Source organism: Ruditapes philippinarum, unplaced genomic scaffold (assembly GCF_026571515.1).
Source record: "Ruditapes philippinarum isolate M1 unplaced genomic scaffold, ASM2657151v2 ctg3235_1_1_1_1, whole genome shotgun sequence".
In the NCBI taxonomy this organism is placed as follows: domain Eukaryota; kingdom Metazoa; phylum Mollusca; class Bivalvia; order Venerida; family Veneridae; genus Ruditapes; species Ruditapes philippinarum.
The window spans coordinates 141,001-160,774 of NW_026860668.1; the positions used below are offsets into that span (position 1 = coordinate 141,001).

At 30.6% G+C, this 19,774-nt stretch overlaps 1 protein-coding gene across 1 annotated transcript in view; it reads right to left on the minus strand.

Moving 5' to 3' along the window:
- LOC132712998 (myosin-IIIb-like) overlaps nt 1-19,774 on the minus strand; it is a 35,102-nt gene continuing 15,328 nt past the window's right edge. Inside the window, exons 9-25 of the mRNA XM_060695436.1 lie at nt 19,540-19,657; nt 18,479-18,550; nt 18,057-18,192; nt 17,183-17,408; nt 16,742-16,906; nt 15,157-15,302; nt 14,086-14,199; nt 13,701-13,773; nt 11,775-11,830; nt 6,010-6,159; nt 4,378-4,489; nt 3,421-3,690; nt 2,993-3,100; nt 2,444-2,601; nt 1,865-1,937; nt 946-1,104; nt 1-162 (exon numbers count right to left, since the gene is read on the minus strand). Coding sequence (XP_060551419.1) covers nt 1-162; nt 946-1,104; nt 1,865-1,937; nt 2,444-2,601; nt 2,993-3,100; nt 3,421-3,690; nt 4,378-4,489; nt 6,010-6,159; nt 11,775-11,830; nt 13,701-13,773; nt 14,086-14,199; nt 15,157-15,302; nt 16,742-16,906; nt 17,183-17,408; nt 18,057-18,192; nt 18,479-18,550; nt 19,540-19,657 — 2,298 coding nt within the window. The remainder of the gene's footprint in view (nt 163-945; nt 1,105-1,864; nt 1,938-2,443; nt 2,602-2,992; nt 3,101-3,420; nt 3,691-4,377; nt 4,490-6,009; nt 6,160-11,774; nt 11,831-13,700; nt 13,774-14,085; nt 14,200-15,156; nt 15,303-16,741; nt 16,907-17,182; nt 17,409-18,056; nt 18,193-18,478; nt 18,551-19,539; nt 19,658-19,774) is intronic.

Genomic DNA, 19,774 nt, shown 5'->3' on the forward strand with positions numbered 1-19,774 from the left:
TTAGTTTATATACCAGGCCAGCATGGGTGTAGAAGGATCATCTTCCTTGTCTTCTATAAAACTAAGGCCACATATTGACAACATTAGTAATCGTTCTCTGTCGTATGCCTCGCCTCTCATAGATATACCTATATGACTCTTTAATTCTTCCATATCAAATATCTGAAAAGAAGATAGTTGTTCGATGTGGGAGTTTTTCTTCATAATAATGGTATTTCTTCCACACAATGAGGGATTTTTCTCGCAAAAACGAAAGAATTTTCTCTACAAATACATGAATCAGGGATTTTTCCTACACAATGAGCGATTTTACCTGCATAATGAGGGATTTTCCTCTGCACAACGAGGGATTTTTCTTGACACAATGAGGGATATTTCTTGACACAATGAGGGATATTTCTTGACACAATGAGGAATATTTCTTGACACAATGAGGGATATTTCTTGACACAATGAGGGATATTTCTTGACACAATGAGGGATATTTCTTAAAACAATGAGGGATATTTCTTGAAACAATGAGGGACAATGGCGTATTTTTCTTGACACAATTGAACACAATGAGGGATTTTTCTTGACACAATAATTTAGCTTGAAACAGTGAGTTTTTCTCGACAAAATGAAATATTTTCCTTTATACAATTAGGAGTTTTTCTCCATATAGAATGGAATTTCCCTCTCCATTAAGGGATTTTTTTTTATTTTACAGATAAAAATATAAAAACCTTTTATGAATTCTATTTCAAAATAAATTCCATATACATCTTAACAACACAAAAGACTAAATATATACATATATGATCCAAATGTCAAAACAGTTATACAAGTTTTATCTGCAGCAACAATGAACTCCAGGAAAAATATGTACAATCAAGAAAATGATATGTGAAAAAATCTAAATGCCGGTTAGGAAGCCCTTTGTCACGAATAAATGAAAGAACTGACCTTGACATTTTGATCAAAAGGAAGTCTGCCTTGGTTGACGATGACGTCTGCTGACAGACAATGGCTTGCTGGATATTGGTAACCTTTCACTATGATGTCGTTCTTCCCGTATCTTGTCGCAGATAAACTACCATCTGCTTCTTTTATAATACGAATACCCTGAAAATATGTATATATTTGTAACAATTTTATGTTAGTCAGTTCCAGAGCTCAAGTTTAATTTCAATCAAGCAAAGCAGTTGTGCAGTACAATAAATTTGTGATAATGAAAAATTGAAAGACACACTGACACTGTAAAGACAGTATAGTCAATTTCCAGCTTTACTTGTTGAACGACCTCTGGTGCCCAGAAATGCATTATTTCAGGTACAAGCAGACACTTGAGTAGAACCACTGCCCTTCCCATAACTCGCTGGATAGCTTCTTCAGATGAAAGAATCTAGAGTCCTTGATGGATAAAAAAAAACGCACAGCAGTGAGAGGCAATAGATTTGACCATAACCATGCTGGCACAAAGACTATAATATATGGCCGATGCAATTTCCAGCATGTATTAAAATCACCAGAACACCAGTCTGATATGCAAGAAATTATAAGCTTATAGAGGTAGATATAACAAACTTTATGCAGAATTTTTTTTCAGTCCACAAAGAGGTAAACTTTAGTCAAAATTTGTAAATTTATGTGAATTGAATAGTTAATTGAATAGTAACCTTAGATAATAGAATAGAAGACTTGTGAACTTTCGAGATTCAGTTGTTAATGAGGTATGAAGTTGCATCAAAAAAAACTAAACCGAGTAATTATGCCAACACCTGGGTGAGTAGAATAGCTCCACTTCTATTTTTTTGAGTAGTAGAACTATGCATATCTAAATTTAAAGTATCTGGGAAATAATTAGGAAAAAACTTTTTATTACCTTTCCAATATAAGTCCTGATTTTATCAGTAACTTCATCACGTTGTGGATTCTTAAATGCACCAAGACCTATCCTAAAATACAACATGACATTTGTTAGCTTATTCTGTAATTCTTATAAATAGAGATATGCATGCATCATAAGTTATAAAGATTTTTGACAGGTTATATGGCCCATTATAAATAGTTTATATGTACTGAGCCACAAGATGATGATAATATTGCAAACAACCATTTTACGTCCATATAACTTGTTGACATCATTCTAATGACTTTAAAATACTGCACAATTCCTTTATATGAGGAAAAATGGGATAATACCAACATACAGTTTTGCATATAAAATAAGGTTATATAAATGATATGATAACCAAGTGAAAACTAATTTTTGTAAAGAATGAAAATATGAGGTCAATGTGTGAATTTTTATTAACAATGACACATTCACAACAGATTTATTACCACAGGCTGTGGATTTAAATGCTGGTTTTGCCCCATTCCTCCTTCAAACTTAAATCCACCCACACCAGTGCAAAAAGATACCAAAAAAAAAAATTTGCAAAATATTTCCATAAAATACCTTTTGCCATCAAATTCTTCATACGATCCATCTATATAAACTTCTTTATCACAGATATAAAACTTGGCAACAGGACGGTCATACTCCATGTAAAACATCTTACACCACACATCAGGGTCAAGGTCATGATATCTATCCAATACTTGTTGTAAAATATGCTGGAATAAAAACCCAACATAATTAAAATAACACTCGAAAACAATATCATAAATAGCGTACTGCACCAAATGTTATTTCTGACATTTTGAAGGGTTAAACACCACTTTTTCAAGCAGCAAACTGTTTTTTCTTTCACATTCGCAATTTTTTTAAGTACTGTATTAAAACAGAAGTGTAATAGCAGTGGTCAAAGCAATAAATTTGTGTGCTAAAGTTAAAAAACCAAGATAAAAAAAACAGTTACAAAACATACATATTTATGGAAGTTCACCCAATAACAATATATCATAATTTTCTCTAAACATTTTTCTTGTGAAAATTTATACACACAAAAATACAGCATAGCCTCATTACCGCTGTAAAAAGTTATCATAACTTAAAATACAATACCTTATAAAAGCCTACTGTTCCACCTTGAATTATAGGACTGGGTGAAAACACATCTGGAAGTCTAGAATCTCCCTGGTTACCATAGTAACCATTCATAGGCGATTGTAACTGAATTTTATGCAGTAAAAAAAAAAAAAACATTTAAAATGTCAAAAGTAAGCTTTACTAGACACTGTAAAAATATATATAACACCAGTATGCATTACTGACTCTGTAAATACATCTTACAGAAGTATGTTTTGCAAGACTATAAATAAATCTGACTGAAGTATGCCTTATTCTTACTGGTACATGTCTCATACAGTGAAAGTTAAGAAAACCGGACGCTGAAAAAATGGGAACTCTCTAAATACCGGAGGATTAATTCATTCCCAAATTTTCCCCTTATTAAACTATGTATATAATTCAGCAAATTTTAATATTCTTACCACTTCCCTGCCAAGCCTGTCTCTGGTTGCCCTAGAAACGTCATGATGATCTTGTGTCATCATTGTCTGAAAGAACTGGTCTCCATGGTGATCTATGTAGTTTGACAATACTTGGACCTCATCGGCGTCTTGTTTTGACATACGTAAATGGTACAAGAACCTTCTCCGATCAAGACATGCACGTATATTTGCTTGTGCTCGTACAACGCGCCCTATGATATCATCCATTATAGCATTTAGATGATCGCTCTGCCAGTACTTTAAGAACACCTTAATTATAAAAACATACATATCTGACATTATCTGTATTAACAGTCATGAAATATAAATATCTATAATAACAGTCAATTCTAATTTCTATATTTATATATCTTCACCCTTTGCCTATAATCAAAGTTAACACTTGCTAACTCTGGTGTCCTCAATGGCACACAGTGCTTCTTTGCTTTGAAATCACTTGGCCCTCAACACAATGTGTACATATCCCCAACATGTACTTTGAATAATCTAATGAAGGGAAGCTGTCCAGGTTACTTATGAAAGGTCAGCAATTCTACTCGGCTAGAGGTCTTCCTTCAATAGCCAAGCTAAGGTTAGTGATTCTACTCCCATGGAGGAATCATCCAACAGCAAATTCGTTAAGATGCCAAAATGACCTAGAGAGTGTCTGAGTGACATATAACCATTTATGTGCCATATAATAACATGTTTTACACAGTACCCAACAATGACTCTCAGAAATTTCAGGATTGACCCAATTCTTGAGTGACATTGTCAAAATTAAAAAGCACAAGTGACGTCTAAAGACTTTAAGTTTGAATGGTAAGTTATTATAAGAAGAAATACTCATATACAATTTATTTCAAGAATTTCTATTTAGCAGTAAAAAATTTTTTTAGAAACAGTCCAGCATTATATCCATTATGCTTTTATAAAAAAATACAAAATATTACTTACTTTGGATAAACCGATCTGAACATCGGATAATTTGGCACACTTGATTATAACATTACAATATCTAGAACTTGGTTCTAGAGACGCTGTCATAGGATATGCTATATACTGGTATCTGAAATCATAGCCAATTTATTAAATCATTAATGCTTTACATTGGTATCTGAAATTATAGCCAATTTAATAAATCATTAATGCTATAGTTTGTTATCTGAAATCATAGCTAATAGTTCATACATGAATGCTATATTTTGGTATCTGAATTATAGCCAGTTCATTATTATGCTTTAGTTTGGTATCTTAAATCATAGCTAATAGTTTATATATGAATGCTATATTTTGGTATCTGAATCATAGCCATTTCATTATTATGCTATAGTTTGTTATCTGAAATCATAGCTAATAGTTTATACATGAATGCTATATTTTGGTATCTGAATCATAGCCAGTTCATTATTATGCTATTGTTTGGTATCTTAAATCATAGCTTATAGATAATATGCTATATTTTGGTATTTGAAATCATAGCATATTTATTATAATGCTATAGTTTGGTATCTGAAATCATAGCCAATTCATTATAATGCTATAATTCAATATCTAAAATCAAAGCGTAATTCATTATATGCGATATAGTTCAATATCTGAAATCATAGCCAATTCATTATATTGTTTAAATTCAATATCTGAAATCATAGCTAATTCATTATACTGCTATAGTTCAATATCTGAAATCATAGCTAATTCATTATAATGCTACAATTCAATATCTAAAATCATATTAGCCAATTCATTATAATGCTGTATTTCCATGTCTGAAATCATAGCTAATTCATAATAATGCTACATTTCAATATCTGAAATCATAGCTTATTCATTATAAATCTATATTTCAATGTCTGAAATCATAGCTAATTCATTATTATGCTATATTTTAATATCTGAAATCATAGCTTATTCATTATAATGCTATATTTCAATGTCTGAAATCATAGCTAATTCATTATAATGCTATATTTCAATATCTGAAATCATAGCTTATTCATTATAAATCTATATTTCAATGTCTGAAATCATAGCTTATTCATTATTATGCTATATTTTAATATCTGAAATCATAGCTTATTCATTATAAATCTATATTTCAATGTCTGAAATCATAGCTAATTCATTATTATGCTATATTTTAATATCTGAAATCATAGCTTATTCATTATAATGCTAAAAATCAATATCTGAAATCATAGCCAATTCATTATAATGTTATATTTCAATATCTGAAATCATAGCTTATTCATTATAATGCTCGAAATCATAGCTAATTCATTATAATGCTCGAAATCATAGCTAATTCATTATAATGCTATATTAATCATAGCAAATTCATTATATGCTATATTTTGGTACTTGAAAAGCATAGTCATTGTAATTGCTATATTGCTAATGGACAACAGCTATAATTTGGTATCTGAAATAATGAAACTCTTTACAGGCTTGTGTTTAATTAAAATATTTTGATTTTGAAAAACCTTAATTTATAAATGGACCAATCCAAATTCAAAGCAGGACAATACCATAATACATTTTCAATGGGTGTAAGGGAAAATTATGTAAGAATGATCTTAAAGCACAAACCTCTTCATGAACACATCAAATGGCAATCTAACGGCATAGCCCGATTTCCGGATTTTCGTGGTTTCAAGTACACCTGTACTCTTCAACTGCTCGGACACCAGTCTTGTATCAAAACTGTTTGGTAATTTCTGATGATTTGGTTTTATACATCTGAAAGATAAAAATTTGATCTTAACTTCTTAAGGAAATGTGTCATTTAAAGCAGCATGCCTCCAGATTCATGATAAATTTATGAAAATTTTGAAAACATATTTTAAAAGAAAAATATTGAGAATTGAACTAAGGAAGGAACTTAAAGGAAGTAATTTACTCATTGAAATCGGTGCTAATACAATCCAGGTAAATTACTAAAAAGAGAAAATAGCCCTTACAGAGACTGTTTTAGAAATATGCATGATGAACACAGCAAAATCAGTCATTAATCACACATAATATGTTAATTATAACTTGAATTTACTTTTCTTAAAATCTTAGTACATTTTTCCAAAGTTTGATTTTCTTGATATATTTTGGCTCATCTGGAGGTGTGCAGCTTTGATATTAAAACATGTTGACGCAGAAGGTTATGTCATTCTTTAAAGACCTTATCCCAAAACTAAATACCGCTGTTACACTCATTTGACATGGTAAGTATTAACTATCATAAATTATAAATTTGAGTTAGTTTATGAATTTCAAAAAGCTTCTTTACCATTCAAGTTAAAACTGCTAAATATCTTAAACCATTACAAATTTTAGGGAAATTTTCAAAATATGTACTGACTGAATAGTGAACAGTGCAGACAACGATCAGACGGCATGGATGTCCCGGTCTGCACTGGTGGCATGAGTAGATTGACAGTTAGTGCCTACAGACTAACAGTTAAATAACAATAATTATACTTTATTGTCAAGTGAGAACCCAACCCTTGATCAAGGTAGACATGGGTTAATCTGGAAACTAGTTTATCAACACATATCTTCAATGGCCAATCAGATGCTAGAATTTATGTCCGATCTCCAAACCACCCTATCTTCTCACATACGAACCATGTTCATGTATTTGTTGTTTTTTCATTCATATTTTTTTCAGTTATGTTTACCGGTTTTAAACAACATTTACAACACCAAAATTACAACCAGCAAAGTATTTTAAGGCTGAATTCAAGGCCTCTTAACTGTCCTTTCTGGTACTTTTTTTTAAAACTTATTTTTCATGATAAAATATGTCAGATGTTTCTTAAATTATACACATTCAGACAAAACATATACAACAGGACAGTGAAAATTCAAAGTGATATATATTTTACCAGTTTCTGTGCCTTTAAAAATAAAAAACAAGTGTGAATGAGCCAAAATAAAATCTTACAATTTTTCAAATCAGTTACATAAAATAAAGAAAGTGACAAAGTTGGTAGTCACAATTCAACTGTTTCATATATAAACCCATAACCTGCCGAGTTTGTGTCATGGATTTTCACTGCTTTTGAAAATGAAATAGTATATTCTAATTTTAAAGAATTTCAATAAAAAAACACAAAAATTGAGCTACCAACAGTATAGAGCCCGGCCAGACCTGCATGGATGTGCTAGCTCGAGCCTGACTCTACACTGGTGACAATAAGTCAAATTGCAGAAGTCACAGACTGATGTCAAATTTTTTGTACTTTCATACCTATATCATTATGTGTAAAATTTACCTTAAAGCATAATTATAGACCTAGTATCATAAAAAGATAAACAATTTGGTTTATAAGTATTGCATATCCATTCATATTATATGCATCTTAAATGTGTATATTTCTAGAACTTTTACCATAAGCTGGAATGATATGTGGTTTCATTCATTACCAGTCATACCAGTACAACAGATTCAAAAGGAGCCTTGTCTTTTGTTTTGTTTGGTTTTATTATGCACTGTCAGAATTTAGGTCATAGACAAGAAAGATGATTTTGAGAAACCTTGGGTGTTACAAACTTAAAGAAACACACATGACAGGTCAAAACCACCTCACTTGCTGGAGCTAAGAGATGCACGGACTCTATTATTTTGAACCAATTTAGCCACCTCTTTTGATCATGCATGGATAAGTTACCATGGCTGTAATTCTGATGCTGCAACTCTTAAATGCAACCCGTCAACCACAAGGGGAAGGAGCCTTATCTGTGAGTATATATATTATTTACACTGAAAAATTTCAAGACTGCTTCCTGGACCAGACCAGTGTCAAGTGCCATATGACAGAATGAGGTCATGACCCTGAGTAGTGCTTGAACCATCAATCCATCGGCTGAGAGGCAGACCCCTTAACCTCTAGGCCACTAATCATCTTATGGGCATTTTTTTTCTGTTTCCCATTGAACATACATAATGAGACTACCTATCTAATCAGCTAGGAAACTAATATATAGGGTATATAGAATCCCCAGTCTTACAGCATGCATGTTTATTAACCAAATTGCAGCATAAATTGCACCACAATAACAGCTTTATGTGGGATTTATTAATATGGGAATCTAACATTTTATCTAATGCTGGGTTTTCCATGCAGGTTCAGGCAAAATAATTTTTCATTCAAGCACAAATCAGGAATATCGGTAATGCCAAGGCATACTCCCAAAATATTGCTCTGACAAACCTAAAAATATTGTCTTTATTGTGATAGTAGAAAAACCTTTTTTTTTCAACCTCACTGACAGTGATCCAGCCAACTGAACACTATACTTGCATTAAAGTATAAACAACTTAATTAATAGATATTTCTGCCCTTTGTTATCTGTATTTTGTATTAAGACACTTTGGTTTCCATGTCCTAGTGTGACATCATTTGAAAGTTATGTTTTGATTTTACCAGATGCTTTTACTTTGCAGTCTGAGTTACGCAAATTAAACAATCGAAAGGAGAAAAGAAATCACCAGAATCTATCCGTCAGTGCATCTTTTCTTCTCCAATTATGTATATTTCAGAGCATTTAATTATGTAGTTTTTATGCAAGAATATCAGTTAATGAATTAAACTTAATGTGTTTTCAAAAATGTAAAGTAATTGTGACAAAGAATGGAAAGAAGGCCAAAATAGCATCTATTTGCTCCACAAAATAAATTAATAAATTTCAGAGCATAAAAATGCAAATTCCATATGGCAATTAACTTGAACAAGAACTAAAATTTTATAAAATTAAATGTTGACTATCTACAGAAGCTTCAATTTGATACTTCTGTTACGTTACTGATTATAAAATGACATTTACATCTGATGTGAAACCTTATTTTGTAAATTATACATTATTTCTTTTCAATGGTCAGTAACACTTTCTAACTTCCCTTTGCCAATATCATGCAACACTTGTGTACCATTTGCAATAAATTTAAGTAAAATAGATAAATATATTTCCTAGTAAAGTGTGCACCTCCCCTTACCTTACAAATTAAAACAATTTAACATAAAAATTTCACTAAACTATTGAGCAGTTTAATTTTAAACCAAACTGCTTTACTTGGTCAATTTAGTCATTAAATCATTAAACGTCATTAAAGGAACTCCACTGAGGTAAAAAAATCCTAAAAACTTACAATAAAAATTTGAAATTCTTGCATAAATCAAGTGAAGCACATGAAATGGAAAAATCTGCTAAATGAAACAAACTCCAATTTAATTGGATAAGAACTTTTTGTGTTTTTCTTAGCCCAATTTGAGTGAAAAACATTGCAAAACTTTCCAATTTACATGTATGTCAATTCTTACAATTATAATAACTGTTATGGAAATAACAGAGTGAGTGAATGATCTGGAATTTTGTGCACACATTTCTGGTCTAGACCTATGCCAAATGGAACATTAATCTTGAAAAAATATTGCCAGTCCGGTTATGTCAAAAAACCACAGTTGAGTCCCTTTAAAACTCTACCAGCCATATTTTATTTATTTATAAACCATGCTTCATATTACAATACATATTATTATAGAGATTAGGGATTTCTATCCTTACAGATAAGTTTATAAACAACAAGTCACAAACTCTTTCCAATGTTTCTATAAATCTTGGAAACAAGTGTATAAATATTATAGGGATCTTACACCGGATTCCGGTACAGACCGGAATATCTAGCTCGAGGGTAACTGTTTACAGTGGTAACGAGGCTCTGCCGGGTTTCTGCAAACTAGATATTCCTGTCTGTTACAGCAGCCGGTGTTTGTTTGTTTTTTTTGCATATTACATAGAAATCATATTTCAGAAAGAACTTACAAAAACAAATATTTTCATTTAGCACTTATTTCTTATAATAGCATATGAATGTACAACTTCATTCAGAATGTCAAAATGATGTTAATTTATTTTAAGAACGTAATTTAATTCAGGAATGACATCATTGAAAGCACGCAACTTGTGTTCAGGTATAAACAGTAGATAATCCTAAGCATATCAACACAATAATATTCTTGCGTATCAGACTGGTGTTTCCATTAGTTTTACCCATGCTGGAAATTTCATCTGGCATGGGGGGTCCCAGATAAGTTGTGTGCTGTGTGATGGCATGCTTTCGATGGCTTAATTTACCGTTATGAATTCAGTTGTAATTTCATACGCTGTTGTAAGAAAATAGTTATGGGTGTAATGACATAAATTTCCATGGAAAATTGTTTTATTAAGGTTAAGAGTTTAAAATATATGGAATATGGTAGAATAGGCAAGAAAAAATATCTGACAAAATTGGAATATCTGTCTTTCGGGAATCCACCCATGGGTGGTAACTCAGCAAGCCTCGTTACTGCCCAATGGGCGGGTCCCCATCGGGATCTAAACCGCAACATATGACAGATATTATTTGTGTTATCACTTTATATGCCTTCTGTCATCAGTGGTGTATAAAAGTAGAGCAATTGTTGTGTGTAAAATGCACAATACAACTAACATCGGCACATAACACCTAACATGAAACATGCTCTCACCTGATCACCATACACTATAGCTATATAAACAACAATTTTTATACAAATTTATACAATATCAAAAATACATTTATTCATAGCTAAATGGTTCTGTCTGCTTAGCATATACTACTAGTATTAGTTAAAAGTTACTACTTCGAAAATTCTGAAAAACGTGTATTTATTAGTAATTTTCATTCTGTATAGATTTATGAAGGAAATATCTTTTAGAGTCTTAAAATTCAAAACTCTGGAATAATCTTGAAAGGCTACACTCATGTTAAGTACCAAACCAGGTTAAAAATATTATAGAATAATTTTCTAAAATAAAATCATCAATTTGCTATGATTCAATTATTGACTCGATCAATTTATATATTTATAAAAAGAAACATTCAGATATTTTCATTTTCTTTCAAAATCTGCAATTTATGGAGCACTACATTTAATATGTGTCAAAGGAATTTTTCAATTTCATCTTTTTCAAAAATTCATTTACATAATTATAATTTGACACAAAAAGCAGCAATTTTCTTGAAACGAAGGCCAATTTGCTCGTAAATGTTTTCTTTAATTTCTTTAAACGATGCCCAATTTCCTTGTAAATTTTCTCCTTAAAAACTAACACTCAGTAAAATGGTCAATACATGTACGGCACAACACACTGTTATAACTGTTTTCTAAGAACAAATATATAATTATATTGACTACCCTGAGCAATTTCTTCAAACTTTTAAAACTACATATTTGCAACATTCCTGTATTTTGTCGATTCATTTTATATGAATACGTGATTAGCATGAAAACAAAATTGTTAACTCAGGCACAAACTTGTAAATGTGTACTTATATTTACCTAATAAACTGTGGCTCACACGTCTTCAATCTGTCTACTAACAACTGGAGAGAATTCTAGAACAAAGAAGGAGAAAAAAAATACGATTATCAATATGAACTAGTCCAATGTAAGATTTCGACAATACATTTAATCCCATGGACAACTGACAACATGTTTGATTTCAACATTTGATCTCATGGGCAACTGACAACATGTTTAATTCAATATTTGATCTCATGGACAACTGACAACATGTTTAATTTCATCATTTGATCTCATGGACAACTAACAACATGTTTAATTTCATCATTTGATCTCATGGGCAACTGACAACATGTTTAATTTCATCATTTGATCTCATGGGCAACTGACATCATGTTTGATTTCAACATTTGATCTCATGCTCAACTGACAACATGTTTGATTTCAACATTTGATCTCATGGGCAACTGACATCATGTTTGATTTCAACATTTGATCTCATGGGCAACTGACAACATGTTTGATTTCAACATTTCATCCCATGGACAACTGACAACATGTTTGATTTCAACATTTGATCTCATGGACAACTGAAAACATGTTTAATTTCAACATTTCATCCCATGGCCAACTGACAACATGTTTAATTTCAACATTTCATCCCATGGACAACTGACATGTTTGATTTCAACATTTGATCTCATGGGTAACTGACAAACATGTTTGATTTCAACATTTAATCTCATGGATAACTGACAACATGCTTAATGTCAACATTTGATCTCATGGGCAACTGACAACATGTTTAATGTCAACATTTGATCTCATGGGCAACTGACAACATGTTTAATTTCAACATTTGATCTCATGGGAAACTGACAACATGTTTGATTTCAACATTTGATCTCATGGGCAACTGACATCATGTTTGATTTTATCATTTGATCTCATGGGCAACTGACATCATGTTTGATTTCAACATTTGATCTCATGGGCAACTGACATGTTTGATTTCAACATTTGATCTCATGGGCAACTGACAACAAGTTTGATTTCAACATTTGATCTCATGGGCAACTGACAACATGTTTGATTTCAACATTTGATCTCATGGGTAACTGACAACATGTTTGATTTCAACATTTGATCTCATGGGTAACTGACAACATGTTTGATTTCAACATCTGATCTCATGGGCAACTGATAACATGTTCGATTTCAACATTTGATCTCATGGGTAACTGACAACATGTTTATTTCAACATTTGATCTCATGCTCAACTATAAACATGTGATGCCATGATTAATGCCTTAAAGAAGCTGTATATAAACAGACCTGGAATTGAATTTGATACAGTTTAAAGTCTTCAGTATACAATCACCAACCACCTGTGAGCTGACTAGAGAACTTCCTCACATGTACAAAATCAACATCCACAATATTAATGGGTAAGTAACTCTTACGCCTATCCAAGATTTTTAAAAACAATATTCAATATTTTTTTGTTCAAGTTTTTTAAGTCCAAGCAACACTATTAAGGTTAGATGTATCTATCCAGCTTTACTGACAGAAGAAGATATTTGGTGCCCCTTCTTGCAATAAACAAGCCTTAACTTGACTAGAACCACCAGCTTTATGTCAGCTAACCCGATAACTTGCTCACAAGAAAGAAACCTGACCAAGAGTTTCTTGACAAATTTTGAACCATTGCAAGTAATTTGATGTCACCATATAAGGATATTACACCGACTGCAGGTACAGACTGGAATGTTTACAGCTTTAACGAAGCTCTGTTGAGTTTCGACTTAAAAGTTACCCGAGAGTAGTTTCTAGCACCGGTGCAATTAGTTATTAATCCTGTTTTATAAACATGAAATTTTTATCAGCCAATCATAAAAGCCCCCTTTTAAGAATCATTTAGAATAGGTAAAATAAGTTAATTCATGTATTTAACATCTGACCTTGAAATGAGCACTTGCTGAATTAGGGTTTGGTGTAAATGGAATGTCTTGAAATGACTTTTGTTCTTTCATTCTGAAATAGATTTGAAAATACATAGAATAACAGTAAATTGTTTAAGTGATATGAAAGAGTATTAAACAATAAGTTACAGGTATGTGGGGCTATAAAAAAGAAGGAAGGGGTATTTTTAGAATCTGACTACGCCTATATGAAACTAAAATGTTATCTTTTATAATGTAAGGGTAATATCTCAAATATCCAACAAATAAAATACTGCATATGCTCCAAACAATTTTATGGAATAATAAATCATGTAAGCATAAAGTAACATTTCAATAAGTATACAGTATATTGTTAAGAATTGTGTGAGAAAATTCTACATACTTTTGCCTTATTTTCCTTCCAGCTTGTCTAGAAAGGCTGTCCCCTGGAGCATATTGTCTTTTCTGTGGCTGGTTGAAAGCTGGTCTCTGCCACTTATTTTTCCCAGAACCATTTCTGAAACATATATAAACCATGTCTTAAATATATAAACCATGTCTTAAATATATAAACCATGTCTGAAATATACAAACCATGTATGAAATATATAAAACATGTCTTAAAATATAATCCATGTCTAAAATATATAAACCATGATTAAAATATATTAACCATGTCTGAACTAAATAAACCATGTCTGAAAAAAATAAACCATGTCTGAAATATATAAACCATGTCTGAAATATATAAACCATGTCTTAGATATATATAAACCATGTCTTAGATATATAAACAATGTCTGAAATATATAAACCATGTCTTAAATATATATATAAACCATGTCTTAGATATATAAACAATGTCTGAAATATATAAACCATGTCTTAAATATACAAACCATGTATGAAATATATAAACCATGTCTTAAAATATAATCCATGTCTAAAATATATAAACCATGATTAAAATATATTAACCATGTCTGAACTATATAAACCATGTCTGAAAAATATAAACCATGTCTTAGATATATATAAACCATGTCTTAGATATATAAACAATGTCTGAAATATATAAACCATGTCTTAAATATATATATAAACCATGTCTTAGATATATAAACAATGTCTGAAATATATAAACCATGACTGAAATATATAAGCCATGTCTGAAATATATAAAACCATGTCTGAAATATATAAGCCATGTCTGAAATATATAAACTGTGTCTGAAACATATAAACCATGTCTTAAATATATAAATTATGTCTTAAATATATAAATCATGTTTTAAATATATAAACCATGTCTTAAATATATAAATCATGTCTAAAAAAATAACATTGTCTAAAATATATAAACCATGTCTAAATTATATATACCATGTATGAAATATATAAACCATGCCTGAAAAGAACAAACTGTATCTTAAATATATAAATTGCATCTCAAATATTTATATAAAATCGTTACCTCAAATCTAGTGTTCCAGTATTAAGAACTTTGGCCGAGAACAATTCATTGACCAGATTATTTTTACTGTTTTCCATCAAACTTTGCATGTTAGTTGATAAGTTTTCTCTGTTCTTGTCAAGAAATCCTACAGCTGTGTATGTTACCTGTCAAAATAGACACAAAAATTTTATCTGATATATAAATTATCTCATATTCATCCTATATATGATACACTTTACATTTATCTGATATGTAAATTATCTCATAATCATCTTATATATAAATTATTTCATATTAATCTGCTATACGAATTATTTAACATTTATCTGATATATGAATCCCCCCCAAACATCTGATATACGAATTATTTCCCCAATTCATCTGATATATAAATTATTTCCCCAATTCATCTAATATATGAATTATTTCACATTTATCATATATATGTCCCCCCCCCATTCATCTGATACATGTATTATTTCCCTAATGCAGGTGATATATGAATTAATTCACCAATTCATCAGATATATAAAGTATTTCACCAATTCATCTGATATATGAATTATTTTAGATTCATCTCATATATCAATTATCACATAGTTGACTGATATTCAAAATATATTATCTGATATATAATTATTTCTTTACATTCATCTGATATATAAATCATCCCACATTCATCTAATATATAAATTTACTAAATTCAACTTGTACAATAAATTAAGTATCAAATCTACATAAATGTAACATTCTGTATATCACATATCCAAAGTAAGAACAGTTTACAGTTATAATAGAGTCTTTTTTTCATTGATTCGCCTACAGTGCTTTAACGCTATGTTTCAATACCAAATAAATAATATCATGTCAAATTATTATTACAATATATCATTTTTATTAAAATGGCTCTATTACACTCCTGCACCATGGTTTTTGTGATAAGTTAATTATATCACATTCATCTGATATATTAATTAGTTCACCAATTCATCTGATATATTAATTAGTTCACCAAATCATCTGATATATTAATTATTTCACCAATTCATCTGATATATTAATTAGTTCACCAAGTCATCTGATATATTAATTAGTTCACCAAATCATCTGATATATTAATTATTTCACCAATTCATCTGATATATTAATTAGTTCACCAATTCATCTGATATATTAATTAGTTCACCAAGTCATCTGATATATATGAATTATTTCACCAATTCATCTGATATATGAATTAGTTCACCAAGTCATCTGATATGATATGTATGAATTATTTCACCAATTCATCTGATATATTAATTAGTTCACCAAGTCATCTGATATATTAATTATTTCACCAATTCATCTGATATATTAATTAGTTCACCAAGTCATCTGATATATTAATTAGTTCACCAAGTCATCTGATATATTAATTAGTTCACCAAATCATCTGATATATTAATTAGTTCACCAAATCATCTGATATATTAATTAGTTCACCAAGTCATCTGATATATTAATTAGTTCACCAAGTCATCTGATATATTAATTAGTTCACCAAATCATCTTATATATTAATTAGTTCACCAAGTCATCTGATATATAAATTATCACATACCAAGCCAGCATAATGAACAATTCCAAAGACTGGATCCCTGTGTTTGGACTTCTTGTAGAGGTCTGGTTTTGACATCTGTTTGTTTAACTTGTCTATAAATGACATGTCAGTAGTCCTGGCCAACAAGCACTCTTCCTCTAGGAGGGAAAAAAGTCCCATAGGTTTCTACAAAAAAGAAGGGTAAATCTGTGTCAAATGAAATAGGAAAGTTTTTTTTAAAACTTGATTAGCAAATAAACTTATTGTTGAAACTTATCATTGAAGCTTTCACTCATTGACCCACCTATAGTTTAACACTAAATTATTTAGCATGCTTTTATGCTATGTTTGTGCAATGCAAATGACATAACATCAAAACATATACACAGCCGTGCCATACAATTTTCACAAAAGTCGCAAAAGTTGGCCGGTTATGTGAAAAACCATGTTTTAACAACTAACCTGGAACAGTAAATTCAGCAGTTCATCATTATTTGAGAACTTTATTTTTGGTTGTTTGATTCCTTCGGCTTGATATTCTCTCAGCTCCAATGAGAAAATATGCTCGTTAAAGTAATGTTGTAGCCTCTCATTGGCTGAATTAATACACAGCTGCTCGAAACTGTTCACCTGGAAATGTTCGAACCCTGCCATGTCCAAGATGCCTATAACATACCTCTCACCTTCCCTGAAATATATTTATATTTTCTCTTCTGTATTTGAAATAATATCATTTATCATAGAAATGGCACATGAATAATACTTTATCAATTAAGTGGCATTAACCCTTTAAGTTGTGCAATGGTTAAGCCCTGCTAAGAATCAAACTCTTTCGCCCTTTTCTTGAACACTTACATAATTTGCATATAGCAAAGTATATCGAGTTATACCGAGACATGTTTAATTGTAGCAAGAACAGTTTACATAGCATGTTTCCAGACCATTCTATTTGAAAGACCCTGTTTGAATATAGAGTATTCCATTTAAAAATTAAGGGACTTCCATATTAAAATACAAAGCAGTATAGAGCCTGGTGTTACTGCATAAATGTAGCTGGCTCTTTAAAGGCTGATTTAGCATAGACAATTTTTCCCTCAGTCTTGAATGCTAGTTTATATAACAATTAACAATACACTTTTAAGTGCCTTTAAATCAAACTGCACCAGCAGCTACTGAGTTTTGGATTAACAAAACTATCATCCAAAAATAGCCTTAATCATGATTTTTCTTCAAAATTACAAATATTGCTATGACAAGCAGCGAAACTCCTTTTTCCAATTTCTCTTAACAAATCAAAGAAAAACTATACATCAGAATTTTCACCTAAACTATTTACCTTTGTTCATCTTCATGAAGCATAAAGTTAATCTGCTGAACAATCCAGGAGAATAGTCTACTGTACAAAGCCTTAGCCATCGCATCCCGTCCATCTACCGCTTGGTTTAAACTCTTTATGTAAACTATACGCTCACCTACAATAACATTAAAATTTGGACATATAAGATAAAAATATTTGTTTCAAATATCTATTGTAACATTTAAAGAAATTTGTCTTGCTGTTACTTTTATCTTCTTTAAATTGCTTGTGGCAACTGAATCTACCTATTTGACCTGTTCAAACAAAGAACCACCAGCACATTTGTGCCTAGTCAATCAGTCTGTTCCAACCAACATGGATGTCTGGATCTGTATATATGACTCAAGTTTATTATTATAATTACTGAGATTCAAACAGTTTAATATAATATTTCCACTTACCTCTAACCCAATTAATATTTGCCATGAGAACTGTGATTAAATCTTCTGCTTGTACAGACAGTAAGGTTGCAGCTGTAAATATGAATACATAACTGAATAATTCAAGGATACTGTCATAACTGAATAACTCAACTTAATTGCTGAAAAAAAATTACATGTACAACTAAAATTTAGTATAATTAAATGTGATGCAAGAATCTCCTTTCATTCCTACAGTATACATGTTTACTATTTATCTTTATTATAGAATTAAAAATTACAACTATTTTAGACCATTGATAAAGTTGCCATTATTATAATAATAATAATAATAATAATAATAATAATAATAATAATAATAATAATAATAATAATAAAGACTTTATTTAAAGAGGCAACATAGTTGGGCATGCCCAGTCTTCCCTATGAGCCTCTATCAAATATACAATGTACATAATATAAACATTTACAAACAAAAGGTATGATAAACAACAACATAATTACAAATACAATATAGTTAAGAAACATGTAAAATGAAAATCTAGGGAAAAAACATTATATAAGAATAAATATATCCAAAAATAAATGGTTTTTGTAGATTGTTCTTGATTTCAAGCCAGATAGCTTCAATATCATCATTTTGTAGATCAAGCCTAGAAACACATGAAAAATTTTCATTTACATATAAAATAGGCCACCACCATGTGTTTTCCTATCCAAACGAAACATTTGATAACCTTTAAACTGAAATTCATTGTCTGAAAAGTTGTTGTTCAAAAATGTCTCACAAAGTCCTATAATATCCAGATAAGAATAAGTGTCCATCAAAATTTTTAATTCATCAAGTTTGGGATAGAGGTAACATACTTATTCCACTTTTGAAGATACTAATTTACACTTGGCTAAAATAAATCTACAGTATATGTGGTAAATTGCTTGCTCAACTAAATCAGAAATGTCCAGGTTATAGCTTGAACCTAAAACCTCTTGATTTTGTAGCATTTGTCCTGAATTTCATCCTTTTCTTTCTTTTTTTATGAAAGGGAATTTTGTTATAATCCTGTACATATACATTTATTTACCGAAATCAATTTCCTCCTCATTCATCACCATCACTTGTTCTGATTCAGGTTCGACTGCCATCTCGATATTACACAGGTGTAATATAGCACCCAGTAATGCAAACACTACATCCATATCCTACAATAATATATATATCAACAAATAAATTATTAATTTAACAGATAAATCAGTCTTGTGTAACATGTATGACACACAAACCCTGTCGGTGAAAAGCTAGCTCACAACTGAGAGTGG